The sequence below is a fragment of the Dryobates pubescens genome, chromosome 25 (assembly GCF_014839835.1).
Source record: "Dryobates pubescens isolate bDryPub1 chromosome 25, bDryPub1.pri, whole genome shotgun sequence".
Lineage (NCBI taxonomy): Eukaryota > Metazoa > Chordata > Aves > Piciformes > Picidae > Dryobates > Dryobates pubescens.
In genome coordinates, this window is record NC_071636.1 from 15,401,854 (window position 1) to 15,420,393 (window position 18,540).

Here is an 18,540-nt window from a genome sequence, read left to right on the forward strand (position 1 = left end):
CGGCGATGGCCCAGGCGCGTCGGAGGCGAGGGGCTGCCAGGGGGCCTGCTCTGCCCGGGCGCGGCAGGGGTTGTGCGGGGCTAACCCGCTTCCTACCGGCACCGGGGGGAGCACCGGCTGCTGTATAATTGCCGAAAGCAGCGGCCTTCTCCGGTGTGGTAATTCTGGGCGGGTGTAGAACTCCGGGGGCGGGCGTAGCAGGTCTCGCCTCCGGTCGGGCCGCCGACGTCCGGGGGCGGAGCGGGGGCTTCTACCTCGGAAGATGCAGAAGGCCCCGGGGGTCTGGGGATGAGTTTGTCCGCGCTGCAGCGGCTCTTCGGACAAAGGAGCAACGCCGGCCCTGTCCTCAGCCGGAGCTCCTTATCGGGGCTGGGGTTAGCGAGTACTCCCGGGAAGGGGATCGCTCCCCAAAGATCGCTCCCCGTGTGTCCCCCAAGGCTGGCGCAGGTGTAGCCTGTTTCAGTATAGGCTATTTGCTTGGGGAGCAGCGAGCCCAGCGCCCCACTAGTGGTCCGGTGTTGTTGTTGACCGAGTAAACGGTGGTTCCTGTGCGTGCACACGGGTTCGGGAGCGGTCGGACCGTGGCCTTCGCAAGTCGTGGGTCTGTCACCCCCACAACACTTGTATTAGACCGGCTGCAGCCGCTGCCTTCTCCAGACTGGTGTGCGCTGCTAAGTGCTCTCGCTGCAAAGGGGCAGCTGGGGACTAGTGTTTCGCTGGGCTGGCCTGGGCCCTGACAGCAGTGGCAGGGCTGTGTGGCAGAGCAGTGCTGGCACCGCGCATCCCGCGTACAGCCTGTCGGGTGCTTACGTGAGAGGAGCTGCCAGACACCGCGTGTGATGGATGATGTCACAGGAGGGAGTGCTTCGAGGCAGAAAATATCTGAGGAAAGTTGTTAGTTGGGGGTTGGTTTTTTTTCCCCCCAGAGATTAGAAATGTAAGAAAATCCCAGGGTCTCTTTTCCAGTTTTGCAGAAGATGAGGTTGTGCCTGCAGGGGAGGTGTTTGAATGGAAGAGAGCCTTGGGGATATCTCTTTGTCTGTGCTCCTGTCTCTTGATAATGAAGTGCTTGCTCAGATGCTCAAACGTTTCTCCATCTCCTTTCTTGAGAAGGTATTTGGAAGTAACTTTCTCCAGCATCTGTGCTTGAATCTTGGAGAATGAAGGTTTTCCTTTTAACCTAGAGATTACCCCAGTGTGTGTTGATTTAACACTGCTTTTATTTTTAGAGTAAACTGCAAGGCTCAGGACAACCAATCTTCAGCTGCCCCGATGCTATTATCTGGGGTGGAATCTCTCCTCGATTCTTCTGTGTGTGCTGTGATAGAGGAGTTGTGCACTGGGCTGCCAGAGAGCATCTCCACTGAACTCATGGCTGTTTCGGAGCCTAATGTTGGATTAGATGCAAAGTCTGGAGTATCCATGCCTGTGCTAGGACACAGTGACAGTCTGTCAGCTGAGCATCACAGGACTTCTGCAGCAGAAAACTTTTGCCAGAAGACAGAGGATTTGGGTGATCTGCTCAAGGTGATTTCTCATGGGCCAGCAGAATCCCTTACTGAGGCATTGCTAAAGGCTGGAGACCTTGAAAAGGATGAAACAAACAAAAAAAGAAACTTTAGGAAACTAGACTGTTGCAGTGATGGATACCAGAAAGAAGACAAAGAGGCACAAGTTGCTGAGGACTATCATGCTGAATGCTGTGCCTTAACTCCTGGGGGAAGTGGGTCAGAACAAGTAAGCAAATGCAAAAGTCCATCCCCATGTGGTGTTTGGGGTTAGAGTGACTAGGCAGAGGACTGTGTCCAAGTGGTTTACTGTTTACTATTGGTGTCTTCTGGCATCTATGTCATTAGCTGGCTTATGATGGGTCCAGTAAGGAATCAAGACTGCTTCAGCAGAGCATCAGGTTCTAGAACAGCAAACTCTTCAATGTTGTTGGCATGGTGTGAGGCAGGGATGGAGCAGAGCACAGGAGAAAGGGCTTCAGAAGCTCCTTGCCCAATATCTATGGCCTGTGGGTACAACACACTGTACCAGTACCATCATCTCCAGTTAAGGCACCAACCACCAAGTCACAGTTATTTCAGTCAGGGAATAGTATTAGAATGCCTAAGGGGGCTTCACTGGGGTGTTTAAGGTTTTAATCTTTGTTTTTATAATCCTGCTTTGTAATTAGGAAATCACTCTAAATTAGGCTCTTCTTTCAAAACAAGACTGTCTCCTGCTCAGGGCTTCTTTTTCCCTCCTTTCTAGCAAACACTGATAATAAAACTGTTATTTCTAGGCAAAGGCTGCTGAAAGCTGTGCCAAAGAATAGCCACAAAAGTCTGTTTAAGAATTGAGATTTTTGGTGACTTTCAGTGAAGTTTGTAAATAATTTTCACACACCCCCCAAAGGCCTTAGAGGAGAAAAGAAGTCTTGTGAGTGAACACATGCCAACCAGGAGGCAGCTGGGTGAGGTGCCCAGGAGCATGCTTTACAGTCGTGGCTGGGTGGCTTTGGCTCTGGATTTCAATCCTGGTTGATTTATTTGGAAGCTTGAAAATCAAGTGAATTAAATGGTCCCCGGTCACTCAGTTTTCCAATGCAAGTGCTTTGGTTGCAGGGTCATGGTTTGGTTTGGGGTTTCTCACAAGCAGACCTAGGTCATTGCTGCTGGGTTTGTGGATTTTTGAGCCAAGTGAAGGGGAGTTGTTGAGGGCAAGGTCTGCTAAAGACCAGAGAAAGCACAGGCCCTAGCAGGGGCGTGCAGCAGTGGTGTGGGGATGCAAGGTAGGCTCGGGGCTAGATTATTCTTCTGATTCATGTTTGTGACAATCTGCATGTTAGGACACTTGAATTATAGCTGCTTGCATCACTAATCTTGATTGCTGCTAAATACAAATCTATTCTGCATGCATGGTTGCTTAACGGTGAGACGATGGTGACTGATGGGATCAGAAAGGAAAGACAAGAGTTGTGTGACCCACTTGCAACCCAAGGCTGCCTCTGTGCAAGGGCTGATACGTTCTGAGGTTCCTTGGTGGGTTTCTGATTCTAAACTAACCCGGTTGAGCAGGGTCAGGCCCTGAAACATGCTAAAGCTTTCAGAAAATGGATCAATCCCCTCTGCTATTTCTGTTGTTTCAGGAGAACCCTCACTTGCAGCAGCATGAGGTGAAGTCTTGGACAATGTGTGGCACTGGGACCGTGGGCTCTCCGAAGAGCACAGGTGCATGTTTAGTTGTACCCCTGTCTACCCCTGCTTCTCTTCCCAGGTTACATTTTGTTGATTTAAAGATGCTGAGTGATGGTGGAATAGCTGATTTGCCTTGCTTTAGAGCAGAAAACTATTATCCTGTGTAGCTAGAACAATGGGAAAACTTCAGCCTCTGCTTTTTCCTGGCAGCTGCCTGAAGATCTTTTACGTACAAGACATGTTTTAGTTACTTTCTTAAGTACTTACCCACCCCAAAGCAGAAGGTGGTGTTCACAGCAGATGTTTTGCATTTCCTTCTGTTTCCAAGCTGGATTATCTGAGAGCAGCAATAGCAAGGATGTGAAAAAGTGGGAATCAGTCATTTTCTAGGGCTCAAAAAACCAAAAAGTGCAGAATCCAAAGGAAAGGCACAACAAATCTAATTCTTCCTTTCATTGTGACCTTCTAGTTCTAAACTTTGTCTGCCTCTACTAAGGATTTTCTTTCACCTCCCTGCTCTTATAACCAAACTTGTACTTAGCTGAGGAATACCAGCTAGTCTTGGTCCTTAGTGAAAATAACAAGAAGATCTCTAAAAGTCTGAACAACTATGTTCCTGGGAGCTCTGAATAACAAGGTGCTACAGGAACTGTCACCTTGTGACTTAGTACCTTCATTATTCTGCTTGGGCTAAAGGAAAGCTGCATCATCTCCTGACAAAAAGCCTTCAGGGAGGCAGCAGCAGAGATGGCTGCTAATGCACAGCTGTGTTCTGAGCTTTGATATTACTAAAAAGCATGATGATGTTGGCCAGGTCTTCCTATACACTGAGCTGTTGATCTGCATTGCACCCAGCTTGGTATTAGAGGAGTCTGAAAAAGAAAGGTCTTTGGATGCCTGCAGCTCCTGGGGAATGTCAGTATGGAAGAGGATTGCACTTGTCATCTTAGCTTTGTGGTGGGGTGGTTTGTCTTCTAAAGGCTTGCAGCAGAACTGCTATTGTCAGTTCTGCCTTCAGAATCGTTTTGGTAACCAACATTGCACACATTATTGTGTGCAATACTGACAGGAACTTAGCTGAATGCCTTGTAAGTGTAGTCCATGCTTCTGATTGGCCTTCTTTGTTCTTACACAGGAGGAAAACAAGCAAATATTCAGGTGACAGCTGAAACTCTGCCAAAGCTCACTGAAGAAGTACAAGGTATGAAGGCTGATGGGACTAGGATAGTTAGTAAAGCAGGATGCAGGAAGGACAGAGTGAGTAAAGGTCTTCCACCCGAGAGCACTGAATGCCCAGAGGCAGGCACAGTCACAGCCAGAGCTGGGCTTTCAGGAACCAGCACATTAGGTTTCCTAGAGCCTTTGAAGGGCACAGACATTGAATCCACCCCAGAGCATCCAGGAGAGATGAGTGAATATAGAGGGCTGAGAGCCTGTGCTGCCATGCCGCTGAGAGCTGGGGGTGATGTTGTACCTGGTTTGGAGACTAGAGAAGAAAAGTCACACGGACAAAATCCTGGTAATGAATTTAGTGCACCACTTGCTAATTGCCAGACTTGTCAGCAGGATGAAGAAAGCAGTGCTTCTGGTGAATCTCTTAGGTTGTCATCAGTAGAAAGCTGTAGAACACTCTCCACAGAATCTTCTGAAGTTATCTGTTCAGTTCTGCAAAGCTTCTGTTATCTGGACTGTAGAAATATGCCACTAGAAAAACAAAGTACTGCAGTCCATGGAACTGTCACTGAAACCTCCAGAAAGGATCTTCCCAAACCCATCAAAAATCAGGCTCTCTATGATCATGGAACTCGGCCTGTAGAAAATCAAACTTCCACATCCAAACCAGTAGAGCAGACCTCAGTGGTAAGGAGCAAAGGATTATCTAGTGCTAAGAATTATCCAGTTCTGAGTTCTGCTGCTGCATCTCCTGTGGAGTTCTCAAAAGGAAAATTCAAAATGGTCCCATCAGAAGATTCTAAATTGAAAAAGGACCAGTGGCAATTCTCTGCCAGTGATCTCTTCAGGGATGATGTAAAAACAAGCAGCCTGTTGATGGAAATGAACAGCATTGCCTGCCCTGGAGCTGAGCAGACAGACATTGGCTTGTGTGATGCTGCCAGTGAAATTCCTCCTCCCAGTAGCCACAGCTGTCTGGATTTTAGTGACAAGCCAGAAAAAAATTCACCTCAAGCACAACTGTTTCAAAAGGAATCTAAGAGTAGTACAACATCAGGAGAGTTGGCTGACAGTCCAGCTGAAGCTACAGGAGCTATTAGTGATGCCAGTTTGTCCAGTGGCAAAGATGCTGATTTGATTTATACACTAAATGTAACTCTACCTCCTGTGGCACAAAAATCAAGAGAACCTCATTGTAAGGAGAGTCCTCCCTGTCCTGCTAGTGAATTTTCAAGCAGGGACAAGGCTCAGGATAATGTACCTGGAAAAGACTCAGTTTGTGCTTCTGGAGCAACAAGGGAACAAGTCCCTGAAGTTGTGCCTCATAATGACCAATTCCAGTCTTCAGGAAGTTCCAGGACTTCTTATAACCCCACTAGGACAAAGAAAATTTCCCAAAAGAACATGAAGCCTTCAGCAGGGAATCCAGAGCCTGTGGTGACTGCTCCAGAGAATGAACAGAGTGCCATGGGGAGCTGTCATAAGTGCAGTATAAGAGAGCAGTGTGTAGCTGCCAATGCTTCCTGTGTTTTATCAGGGAGCACATGTCTGGGTGATGTTTTCCTGAACAGTCCTTATTCTCATGCTGAGGTTGATAAGAACATTGAGGAAAATGGTAATTTGGAAGGAGAGGCTTCAGCTGCATATCACAGCAAGAAGGCAATCACCTCTCCAGCAGCACACTTCCCTCGGCCACTTGGGTCTCTTCCTTCTGAAGATGCACACAGCAGCAGAGGCACACATCCACACAGACTAAAGGACACTTCCACAGCAAAACCCAGTTCTTGCTCAGCTTATACTGCAGAGAAGCCTCCTGCTACCTTGGTAAGAGGGGAGGTCTCAAATAAGAACATGGAGGCTGTGAAACGATTTGATCATGGTAGATTAACAGGCAGCAGTGAAATTGTTTGTGATAATTTTGGGCTTTGCAGCTCTGCATTAGGCCTGAAGGAGAGAGAGATGGCCATGGGTGAGAAGGAAGAAGTGTCAGTGCTCCCAGCTGACATCCCTGAGTGCACTGCTGCAATCTGGGGCACACTGGGCTTGAGTGTTCAAACACCACCCACCAGCCAAATGGAGCAGGCCCTCTGTCCAGTGCAAAATCCCTGCCTTGCACCAGGGAGGGACTTTGGTGACCCGATTCTAGGCAGCAAGCAACATTCAAAAAGTTTAAATAAACCACCCAGCGGCTTACAAACCATGGCTACTTCAGTGGAAGGACACAAACTATCCATTTGCTTCAGGCAAAGTGAAGAGATACTGTTAAAAACAAGAGATGACCTCCCTCTCTTGGGTCAGAAATGTGCAAGAGAAGACAGTTTGCAGGGACCCCTGAAATACAAGGCAGTGGAGCTGGACTCTTTAAAGGGTGTGAGCACCCAGGACTGTTTGGGGTGTGGGGGCTTTGGCAGTCACTTACCTGAAGAGAAGACAATCAAACTAAAAGAGCAGGAGAGCAGGTGTGAAAGAGAAGGTAAAGGAGCTTTGGAAGGAAATGCCTCTGGTGATAAAGCATGCTGTTCACAGCAGCATCCCAAAGAGCAGGCAGAGCTACTGCTGGCAGGAGACAAACCACAGCCACCTTTGCCGAAGCTGAAGCTGGAGCAGGGAAGTACAGTGAGTGCCCCATCTTTGCCCTGCTCATCAGCCCAGCAGAGTCCCTTGTGTAAGCCAGAAAACAGCCAAGTGCTCTCAGAGAGAGAGAACCAAAACTGTCTGAGAATAAAACCTACCTTAAATAACTCTTGCCTGCAGTTAACACTTGAGCCTGGTACAGAAAGTGATGCTCGACAGGGTGTTGATCCATCCCATCCCAGAAACTGTAACAGCCAGGAATCTTTTACTGGAGCTGAGGTGGTTTCAGGAAGCCCCCCAGCTGTGAGCTGGGGAACCTCTGTGTCTGAGAAAGAAAAGCTGTGTGTGATAGCTGAGAAAACACTTGCACAGAACTGTGGTTCGGCTTCAGCCAGAGGTTTAAAGGAAGATTCTTCAGTGACAAAACCTCTTTCTGTAGCCACATCTGTTAAGAGAAAAGCCAGCACTGCTGAGATGCCATCTGCAGGGAGTGACAGGGCAGTTTGCTTTCTGAATGGTGCAAAAAGCTCAAGAGTTTGTGGACACAGCAAAGAAAGCCTAAGGAAAGAGGGGCGCAGAGTGTTAGCTGCAAAAGATCGGGATGTGACCTCACAGAAAAGAACTCGCCGTGGAGAGAAGGTTAAGAGCACATGTGTGGAAGAGAGGATGGGGAGAGAAGTAGCCCCCAGAAGAAAGTTGCCCATAGATTATTTTCCTAGTGGAGGAGTCTTGTTAGAAGATTCAAAAGAGTCTGGCAGCAAAATAGTCCCTCTCAGCACTGAGAGTTATGGAAAGGTGTTGGATGAAATCCCAAGATCTAACCTAAATAATCTTTCCAAAGAAAGAAACAAGGATACACAGCTCCCAGGCTTGGCAGGTACCAGCCTGCTTTTGGAAGCCATGCAGGGTGCTCACACTGAAGATGCACCTGATGCAGAGACTGCCTCAGGGCTGCAGTGCAGGCCTGCACCCACGCTTCCCCCACGAGTGAGTATGCGACCAGGCAGCTGCAAAGAGCCGCCCCCAAGCTGTGTGGGTGGCAGTGAGGTTTGTGTGCCTTACACACTGCATGCACGGAGCAAAGATCATCTCAAGGGCAGGGCAGGAGGCCAGGACACCAAACCAACTCATTCTGCTTGCAAGGAGCGGAAGGCTTTGGGCTCCAAGAGGCTCGACCAAGCAGAGCAGTGCCAGGTACTTCAACGAAAGAAGCAGCGTGGGAAGGTGGAAGCACATCTGCCAGACAGGGCACAGCCACAGCAGAGGTCAGGGTGCCCAGAGAAAGCCAAAATCACACTGCAGCCCCACATCTTGCACAGTTCTGAGCTATTGTGCAGCTCCTCGAAGGAGCTGGTGACACCAAGAAATGGAAAGCTTGAAGGTCCTTCGGAGGAGATTTCTGCTGTCAGAACCAGTAAAAATAAACCATGTAGCACTTTACAAGAAGTCAAAAGGCCAAAGACTACCACAGATGTTATTAGTTCACAGATTGTGAAGACTCAGGATTCAGAAATGGAAAACCTGAACCTTAATTTAGGGTATGATGGAATCCCTGGTGCCTTTAGAACTACAAATACAATAAGAGGACCTACTCCATTGAAAATACAGCCTGGAAGGACATGCAAAAAGGTTCCCGCATTATGTCAGCTGAAAACTGTCAGAAAACCCAAGGAAATGAAAAGTTCACCTTTCTTTGAGGCTCCCACAGAAGTCCTCCCTAAGCAGGACAAGACTCTTCTCAAATCCCTGTACTTGCCACACAGAGCAGCGGTGATGGAAGTGGAAGCAGCCCTGAGCTTTGTGCGTATGCCCAGGCAGAGGGCCAGGAGGTGCAGTTTGTTGAGCAGCTTGAAATTTAGGAAATGTACCAAAGAACCAGCACTGCTGAGCAGGCTGTCTGCCATGGCCAGCAAATTGCTGGCACCTGCCAAGGGCACCCATGGCCTAGAAGCTCTGCCATACCCTTCAGAAATTCTCCCAGTGGCTGAACGGTGCAGCCAGCGGAGATCGAAGAACCTATTGGAAGCCTTTTCCTGCATCAACAGGAGCTTACACTCACGCTGGGCTGACAGTTGGTGCACCAAGATGTTCAGCTTCCAGCCATTGGCACTTTATCCTCTAGAATCTACCAAAATATTCTTTTCAGACTTGAGCCACAAGTCTCCAGCCTCCTCTTTGGATTCCCTGGCTTTCCCCGTGTCTTTTCACATAAAACTGGACTCCAGTCCTGTGCCAGACCTCACAGGGACCACATCCCAGCACTCTCTGCATCACAGACCAGCGCAAATGGCATCACCGCCTTCAGAGTGGACTTTCTCTTTTCTTCTGTCTCAGAGCAGTTCAGGTCTAACAGCTCTGGAGGAAGGTTCCAGTCTCAACACTGAGCTGCATTCCTCTCACTCTGTAACAACCCCTGGGGCTCCTGCCCTTCATCCTGACCATGGAAGAAATGCTGTACCTGGAAGAAGAGGAGGCTACTCCATGCTTGGCCTTCACACAGTGTTAGCGCTTTCTTCCCCTGGATGTTACAGGATTTGGACCAGAAGAAGAAATTTAACCAGTCACATTCCTACCATCCAGAGACTCTTTATATCTCAGTTCACACAGGGCCTGAAAGGGGCAAGGCACCCACCTTCTGTGGCAGATGACCTCGTCTCTTCATTGCCATACTCACTGGGCAGGGCTCTCTCCATGTGGAGCCAACACGGTCCCTCTGCCTGCCTCTCCGAAATCAATCCTCTCCATTCCAGTCCCTGCAAGTGGCAGCCAGGTGTGGGCATCGACAACAGGTAAACTCCATCCACCTATTTCTGACGTGCTGCAGCGGGCAGGCGCTTGCTGCCTTTTGGGAGGGAGAGGGGAGTTACAGCTTGCATTCCAGGGTCAGTTTCCCCGGACTTCAGATCTCCACATTCTGCTGCAGAAGCAGCTCAGCATGGAAGATTCTTTCCCCCCCTGCCCCGTGGAACAGTCTGTTAGCTGAATTGAAATCTATTTGCATTCGCTTCTGTAACCCTCTCCTGTTTTGGCAGAATGGCTAACTCTATTTTCTTCTCCCTTGCAAAATATACACACCATACATCAGAATGTATAAAGCAGAAAGGTGAGCTCCTTCTTTAGGTCTATTCAGAGTGACTGCAGAACAACTGGATTCCTGAGGTAGGAAAGTTTTTTTCAGAGCTCTGAGCCACAAGTGCCACTTGGAACCACTGTAAAATGCTCAATTTCAGATCAGGAAGAATCCTAAGTGGTGGGGGGTGACATTCAGTTAAATTTTCAGTCATATTCCATGACTATTCTGTGCTGATTGCAACCTCTTTGTGTATGCTGTGCCTTTTGGGAGCCTGTGCCCCATGTATTGTTGGCACAAACAAGTGTAGCTGCAGTTCAGGTTGGAAATCAATTTCACTGTCACTGGCTGTGGGTAGGAGGAGGACTGAAATCTGCTCTATTTAATTTAACTCTGCTGTCCATATCTGAGATCTCTTTACTGACAAACAGAATGAGAGAAGAAGTTCATAGCTCTGTTGCAGGATTTTAACATTCCCTTGAGCAAAGATTTTTGCCTTTTGTGCCTCAGTGACTGATTTTCTAGTCTTGAGATTCCTAGGCAGTCTCCAGGCTGCTGAGCACTGTAAAAAATGTGATTGATTCTTTTGTTTAATGTGGCAGTCTCAGGAGAACTGTTGAATTTGGCTTATCCTATGTCATAACTTGACATAACCAAAAATCTTACCAGGTAGCTACTACTGCATTTTGGTGTGTACAGATGGAGAACATACCTCAGAGTTTATCACTTGTTAATAGAAATTCTGATGTCTACCAACGCTGTGAGTAAGCTTATGTAAGTACTACTCCATTACCAAAGCTGTGAGTAAGATTATGTAAGTGCTGGTCCATGCTGGGAGCTGTCTGCACTAGAAGAATGACTCTGACTAATGGCAGAGTGACAAGTTTGCAGCACGTTCTAGGGGACCTGCATTATTTCGCACTCCATGTGGGTCAGGATCAGGCTGAATTTTCCAGTGCTCCAATGAGCACTCTGGGAGTATTTGTACCAATGAATTAACAGCTGGAGCACTCAACTTAGACATATGACATTGCTGCCCTTCTCTGAAGTTGTAAACCAAGTTTTATAACTAACCTCTGTGTCTGAGGTGAAGCTACGCTTTTCTGTTGTTGAGGCATCTTACCCAGAGCTGACTTCTGCTCTCCTGTTTTCTCCTGTATGTGAGTCTAGAGACTGTTGGGCAGCTTGTTACAGCGTATCCTGTTAGCTAAAGTGTAAGAGTAAGTGTAAGTGAATTCCTTTACATAAGGGCAATTTGAAAACCAAATGTTTTGCTATGAATGATCTTTATCCCAAAGGGAAAGAAGCCAAATCAAACCTTATCACTTCAAGTGGAAAAACAGCCCAGAGTTAAAACAGTCTAAAACTCACCTTGTTTTCTCTAAAATATCTCACAGGGGTGTCTGAGGCAGCCTTAATTCTTCTGCCTCACTCAGATTTTCTTTCAGGTGAAGTTATTGTAGCATGCAGTGAGTTGAAAAGAATGGTTTCAGAAGTTTCCAGAAGTGCAGCAAATAAATTCTCTTCCAGTTAAAGAAAACAAGTTTGCCTGGAAAACAACATAAAGGTCAAAACCTAACATTTTCAATACAGCACCATTCTAGAGCTCATTTTGCTGAAGATTGGCAGCCTCTTCTCATCAACTAATAATATTTGCTTTAAAGGTATTAACAGGAACAGTGACAAAAGGATAATTAAGTACATCTCTCTTAAATTTGTGTGTACTCAAAACAAACCTAAATCTCCTCTGAATTAAGTGTTTGCTCTCTAAATGCAAGCACACAAGCAGTATGTTTGGGGCAGTATGAAAGCATCCTCAGCTCCAGAGTGACAAAAATCTTTGCCTGTTTGGATTAAGATAGTTAAAAACAGACTAAATAAAAATTGGCTTCAAGTTCTCTGCAGGCCATTTTCTTGTGGAAGAAGAAGTTAAGTTCTTTCAGTGATTTTAGTCACAAGGAAAATCAGTAGCTGCCCTGCCTAAAAATATTCTGTCACTTCCACTGGCAGTAATAAAGCATTCTTGAAATGAAATCTGTTTCCTAATTAATGCTCACTTGGGTTAAACATTTCTGCAGTGTTTGGGGTGTTCTTTTTCACTCTCCATGTAGTTTTTTATTATCATTATTGCAGAAAACAGGGAGCTCTGCATCTGGCACCCAGGGGTCTGATGCACTGTTGATGGAGGTGCTGATATGAAATGACAAACACAAGACATGGATGTTTCTGACCTCCTTGTGTTTGGACTTGTCTGAGCTGCCAGCATGGTTGGTTTTCATTTATTTCCTAGCACTCCAGTCTGATTGCAGCTTCACTGCAGAGCGCTGAAATATATTTAGTTAGTCTGGAAGAACAGCAAGTGCAGGGTTTCAGGTTTATGTCATAAAACCTGGCCCAACTTTGGGTTTTAAGTTATTTTTTTCTCTCTGCTATTAATAGTGTGAGCACAGAAATAATGCTGAACGTTAAAGGACTTAGAGCTCCTGTGCTGACCGTTATGCCACGGAGCTGTGGTAAATACCAAGCCTCACAGAATGTTCTTCCAATCAATTAAAAAAGATTGAAGTGAGATTGTGGGGGTTAGAAACAACAGGCAGGTCACCTCCTACAAATCCTCCCTTTCTCTTGTTCCTGGTGCCTCTGCCAAAGGGTTTGGTTACTTTAAGAAACTGGAGGTTTTGAATGAGGAATGCAGACTTTTACAGAAACAGTTATACCTTTCAGGGTACTACTGTCTCCCTATTTCTGCACTTTCCTCATCACACTACCACCTTTCAGGGGGAGCAGGGTTTTCCTGTCCGCTGTCGGTGAAGTGCTGTGGGCTGAATGGGCGACATGGCTTGCCTTTGTGTTGTTCTACTCTTTTATTCCTGTTCTGATATGAGCATTTTTTGTCTTACAGTCCAGCTTATGCTGACAATTTTTCCTTCATCTTTTTTTATAGTGTAGAGCTAATTTCTGTCTTTTTTTTGTTGTTTTATTTTTCATTCTTCTTTTGAACCAGCTATGCCATGTTACCACACCTACCTGTACAGAGCGTGGAAGCGCTGCAGACTGCAGGTCATGAGATACGGTGAGGCTCCTGGACTTTGATGTTGATTCTGAGTGGTGGGATCATCAGCTCTCTCAGAAACACCTTGTTTATGTCAGTTTGGCTTTCAGATTTGGCACTTCACTCCAAGAATAGTTCTCTGATTTAAAATGTTAGTGGAGAAGTGTGCAGGGGCGTTAATGCAAACACCATGTTACTTTCAGTCATGTTGTGCCCTTTCTCATGCAATGGATGTGTGGCACTAGAGAAGCTAGTTTCCTCCCTTGGATATGTGTTATTTCTATCTGAGAAGCTGGACTTCAGCTGCTGAAGCTTCTTTCATCCTTGCACAGTGTTGGATGGCAGATAGAAAAGCTACATTTTAAATTTACCTGTAAACAAAAAGCATAATTAATAGAGGTGTCCAAGGAATTTGCTGCCAGAGAAGGAGAATTAATCTCTTTCTATCAGTAATTACTAATCACAGAAATACTCAGGTTGGAAAAGACCCTCAGGATCACCAAGTCCAACCCAGAACCCTACTCTGCAAGGGTCACCCCTAAACCATATGCCCAAGAACCACATCCAAATGACCTTTAAACACCTCCAGGGTTGGCTCTCTGGGCAGCACATTCCAATGCCTGACCACTCTTTCCCTGAAATGGAAAAGAAAACTGTTTTGCTGTATAAAAGGGACAGGAGTGGTTTTGAAACTGCATGGTAGATGCACCAGCAGCTCAGTTTGTTTCAGGATCAGTGCAGGCTGCAGCAGTTGTTGGCTGCATCTGTGCACTGGAGAAAGAGTAGACTCACTTGGGCAGTTGCTGTGAACTGGGCTGGCAGTGCCCATATTACAATGCAGGAACATCAGCTGGCAGCATGCAATGCACTTGCAGCATAGCTTGAGGCTTATTCTCCTTATGTGCCTTTCTTTCTCTGTTACAGCCTGGAAGCCTCATTCCCTCTTCTGTTACCAAAGCCTTGCTCACTTCCAGAACCATTGCCGTGCCCTGCTAGGCTTTCAGCATCCGAGCTCCAGGTGCATGGCCTCGATGATGCTGATGTGTCCGTCCCAGCCTGTCTTGGATCCCAAGATGACACAGAACTGAAAAAAGTGAGTTTTTAGATTTCATTTATCTCAGGCACTTCAACCCACCACAGTTCTCCAAAGCTGTGGCTGATGTAGTAAATCTTAAAGAGGAGGAGAGAAAACAGGTTGCTGGTCTTGATCTTTGCTGCTGCTTGGGTTTTATTCAAGCAGAAAGAAGGTGGCAAAACAGAGAGGAATGTTCATTCTAAAACGAATGCATACTCAACAGAAAAGGGAATCCTTCTGGCAAGTGTGGTCATTGTTTTCTTCATTTTAACCTGGTGGTTTTTTTATATATTATTTTGTAAGACTGAGCCAGAAAAGAGGCCAAAGAAAGTCTCACAGATCCGCATCAGGAAAACTGTTCCTAAGCCAGACCCCAACCTTACTCCAATGGGACTGCCCAAACCAAAAAGGTAAGCAGGATCTTTTGAGTGGACTCACAAAGCTTCTGTTGCTTACATCTCCTGCCTGACAGTATCATTATTCAGCAGCTGCTTCTCTTTCTTACCACTGTTCTGTATGGCGCCAGCTGAGCCACATCTGAGGGTTGCTCCCTTGGTAAGAGCAGACTGACACAGCACTGCCAGCCCTATGATAGACCGAGGATTTAAGTAGAACATAGCTTTCTCCAAGTGAGAAAGGAGAAATAAAGCCTGTGGGATAGGAACTGATGCCTGGGGTTTAGGCAAAATGTGTCAAACTGAGCTTCAATGGCACGGTTTTCTGAAGAAGCAAAAAGTCTATCTTGCTAAGCATGCAGTGAAAAGAAGGCAGAGGGAGACAAAGCGATCTGATGGTACAAACTGTGTTGGACTTCTTTGTTTGTGGAATATGATCTGAGGGAAACATTAGTTGTGTGTACAGTGGGTGACCACAGTGGCAGGTATGGATAAAGTTTGTCCTGTCAGTCATCTGGCGTTTTGGTGACTCTAAGCCAGAAGTGCCAGCTCTGACAGAATGTATTTCTTCAGGAATCAGCTTGCCAAGGAAGTGTCAATAACCTTCAAAATCAGTCTCCAGATGAAATGTTCATCTGCTAAACTGTAATGGAAGCCTTTTCACGAAGGTGAAAATCCCTGGGAAGGGATTTCCCTTCCTTCTTTTGAGCATCACTATCTCAAAACATCACAGGCTGCTGGAAGGAGCATTGAGCCCTGCAGAAATGGCAAGGCTTGACCCAGACCTCATCAAAACACTGTGTGAAATGAGGTACTTAAGCCTCCCTCATCTTTCATTCCTCCCTGTCCCCAGTTAGTTGAAACATAATCAGTGTTTAGGCACAGAAAGCAAACCATACTTGTTTCTTGCAAAGCTGCTTGTTGTGAAGAGAGGCAGTTTTAATATTCTTCTTTCTTGATTGCTTTGTTCTTTACTTTTTTTCAGACTTAAGAAGAAAGAATTTAGTTTAGAAGAAATTTACACAAACAAGAACTATAAATCCCCTCCTCCAGCCAGGTTGGTTCTGCTTCCTCATGAGAAAACAAATGTACATGGTTTGGGCAGAGAGAGAAGATTAAAGGGATCTGCAAGCTAAGAAGGAGATAAGTTGTTTCAAAATTGCTGTAGTTTGAAGTGGTAGAGAGAGCTAATTGCACAATAGTCCCTTTTGCTGTTTGGGTATGGAGGAGTGTAAGAGAACATGGACTAAGGCTTTGCAGCTGTTTCACTCTTAAGTTTGTAGAGATGTTGTGGGTTTTTTTATCTACTGATCCGCTCCAGCCTCCATCCCAGTGCAGGACTGACTTGTTCAAAATTCAAAGGCAGCTAAATGTTCTTTCTAGCACTAAGAATCACTGCCTGCCATCAAGCAGACCATGATTGTCAGGACTGCTACATTTTAATGTTCCAATCTATTTCTTCTGTAAAATCAAGACTCTGTAATCGTGCTTCAGAACTGAATTACAGACAAAAAGAGATTCTGCACTGGTTACAAATAGTGTAGCTAGCAGTAATGTGCAGTTGTAGGAGGTGAAAGCTGCAGATGAGTTTGCATTACAAGAGGCAGGGGGGCACTGTAAAAATGTCCAAGTTAGAAGTGTGTTTACTTGGGCTGGGAGATCCCCCAGAACCCCTCTCCTGGTCATCCACTTCATGACTATTCATGAGTTCTGTCCTTTGCTTTCGCCAGGAGCTTGGAAACCATCTTTGAGGAGCCCAAGGAGAAGAATGGACACTTCATCTCTGTCAGCCAGCAGAAGAGAAAGCGGATTCTGGAGTTCCAGGACTTTACTCTTCCCCGGAAGAGGAGGACACGAGGCAAAATCAAAGCCCTGGGCAGCTGCACCCGGGCAAAGAGAGCCGCACTGCAGAGCACAGAGCTAGATGCTCTTCTGAGTCAGAAGCTAATGGACCTGGAAGCTTTTTTTGCAAAGGAGGCTGAGCAGGAGCAGGCCTCTGGCATCTGAGGGAACTGTTTAGCTGAAAATGGTCCATTTAGCTCCTTTAGTGTTTCAGACCTGCTGGGGGAAATCTGCTGACTTCCTCTGGCACCACTCTGCCACCCTGGCCTGACACCCCACGATCCAGCTCTGGCTGTGGCCCTCTTTAAGGTGCTATTCTATCCTAGTTTTTAAATGCAATTGGAGGGATTCTTCTAGGTCCCTGTTGCAGTGGAACACAGCCACGTACAATCGACCTTCCCCAGCCTGGAAATGACAGCCAATGTTTGATAAGGGCTAAACAGCTCTGGGGGGTGGAGTGGGTGTGTCAAGGAGGAAGCAGTGCAGCGTCAGTCCCTACACCTCTGTACTTCAGATCCTTTGCACACTCAAGTCTGCTGTGGTACTGTAACAGCTGTCTGGAACAACCTGACAGAAGGGAGGTGGTGTTTGGTAAGGAGAAACTCCAGCAAGCACATTCTTGATATACCACTAACTTTTTTGACAATTAAAGTAGCTGTCTGGGTTTGCTTCTAATTGCTTCTTCCTGCTCTTTACTTAGAAGGTTCCTCTGGAGCTTCTGTGCCCTTCCTGGCTTCAGGCAGCAGAAGCCCCACATAACTAGACTTTAAAACACTTGCACTTTGTATACCTTCCTTATTTGCTGCATGAGGACACCTTTTAACATGACTGAGCTCAAAAAAAGGTCTTATTTTAAGAAAAACATGGTGCCCAGTACCAGGTTTTCCCAAGGTGTAGAGTTTTTACCCATTTGGCTGATGCCAGCCTCCTCTCTAGAGGCAAAGGTAATTAGCCCATGAGGATATTTAAGCTGCAGGATATGCAAGCAGAGGTTTTTAGTTAACTGAGCTGAGCTGCTGCACAGAGGGAGCACCAACAAAATCTTTCTAAGTTATTTTAGTTCAAGTGAAAATATCAACTTGATTTTAATGTCAAGAAGAAAATATTTTTTCCATCTTCACTGCGAAGTGGCTGTTCTCTGTACAGCAGTGCTGGTGCTGTGCAGAGAGCTTCCTAGCAGATGGAAATACTTCTCATTGTTTTCCATTATGCAGCGCTGGGCAATCTCTCAGCTGCAGCTTTTGAGGGAAGACAGCTCCGTACTGGGGTAACTTCTGTTTGATGTACTTGAAGCATAATTCCAAATGAATGCTAGCTGAAGCTCAAGTCATTCCTGTCCTTTAGTGCCTATGGAAGTTATTCAGGCCAAGCTGTCCTTGCTGGGATGCTCAAATTGAAGTAATCTGCTCTTTCCTTCACTTCTCACTTAAAACTTGCACTTTCTTCTTTACCTGCCCATGTGATACAGTCTCAGTTTCCTTTGAAACTGAGACCATACCTAGCGGGGGGGTATTTCTGTTAAGTCCCAATCAAAGCAGGGCTGAAAATACTTTCAGTATCTTCCGTTGCTCTGCCACTTCTGCTGCTGACCAAACAGAAAACCAAAAAGTAACAATCAATCTGTTGAGTTTCAGAGCTATGAAAGCAGAGGAACGGGAGAGAACTATGACACTGTGTGCCTGAGTCTTGAAGGAAATGTAAGCTGGGCTTGGCTTGCTCCCAGCTTATGTACTGGGATCCCTAGAAGTTTACACTCTTGTCTTGGAGGCTAATTATCTTGAATCAGGAACACTGAAGAAAAGGCAAGGGTACACATTTAGAGTAGTGGTGTTTGGGTTTTGAGGGTAAAATAAGAAGGCAGGCAAACTTTGAGCATATTGACAAACTCAGCAGCAAGGTCTGGTTAACCTGTGGGGGCTGCTGTAGAAGATTTTAACTGATCCTCTATTTTTATAAAAAGAAAACTCTTAAAATAAAGGTCTGCTGCCTTCTAAAAACTGTTTCAGCCTTCCCCTGTGCTGGGTTACTGGCTGTTTGGAAGCTGTAGCAAGAGTGAGAGATATATTTTTATGGGTTTCTGCTATAGAATGGGGTTGTCACACAGCATCCATTCATCTTCTGTTCATATGGGAGGCTTCTAGTGCTGTGACACAACCAAGCTGTAACCTTACTGGGGC

At 46.2% G+C, this 18,540-nt stretch overlaps 1 protein-coding gene and 1 long non-coding RNA gene across 3 annotated transcripts; one reads left to right on the forward strand and one right to left on the reverse strand.

Moving 5' to 3' along the window:
- Positions 1-1,497: 1,497 nt before the first annotated feature.
- Positions 1,498-11,927, reverse strand: LOC128898498 (uncharacterized). Its single transcript, XR_008462868.1, has 3 exons — positions 11,371-11,927; positions 3,450-3,519; positions 1,498-1,584 (listed from the first exon to the last, which is right to left on the reverse strand). It is a non-coding gene; the product is annotated as an uncharacterized LOC128898498 (long non-coding RNA).
- On the forward strand, positions 1,578-17,543 carry PRR14L (proline rich 14 like). 2 transcript variants are annotated; one of them, XM_054172791.1, is made up of 8 exons: positions 1,578-1,737; positions 3,134-3,215; positions 4,318-4,383; positions 13,004-13,072; positions 13,976-14,144; positions 14,430-14,536; positions 15,507-15,578; positions 16,252-17,543. In XM_054172791.1, exons 4-8 carry the CDS (start codon positions 13,011-13,013, stop codon positions 16,526-16,528), a joined length of 687 nt encoding a protein of 228 aa, XP_054028766.1. In that variant the 5' UTR covers positions 1,578-1,737; positions 3,134-3,215; positions 4,318-4,383; positions 13,004-13,010; the 3' UTR covers positions 16,529-17,543. The 2 variants fall into 2 exon arrangements, with proteins under 2 accessions (XP_054028766.1, XP_054028767.1); XM_054172792.1 differs by lacking the exons at positions 1,578-1,737; positions 3,134-3,215; positions 4,318-4,383 and having other exon boundaries at positions 12,768-13,072.
- The last annotated feature ends 997 nt before the right edge of the window (positions 17,544-18,540 follow it).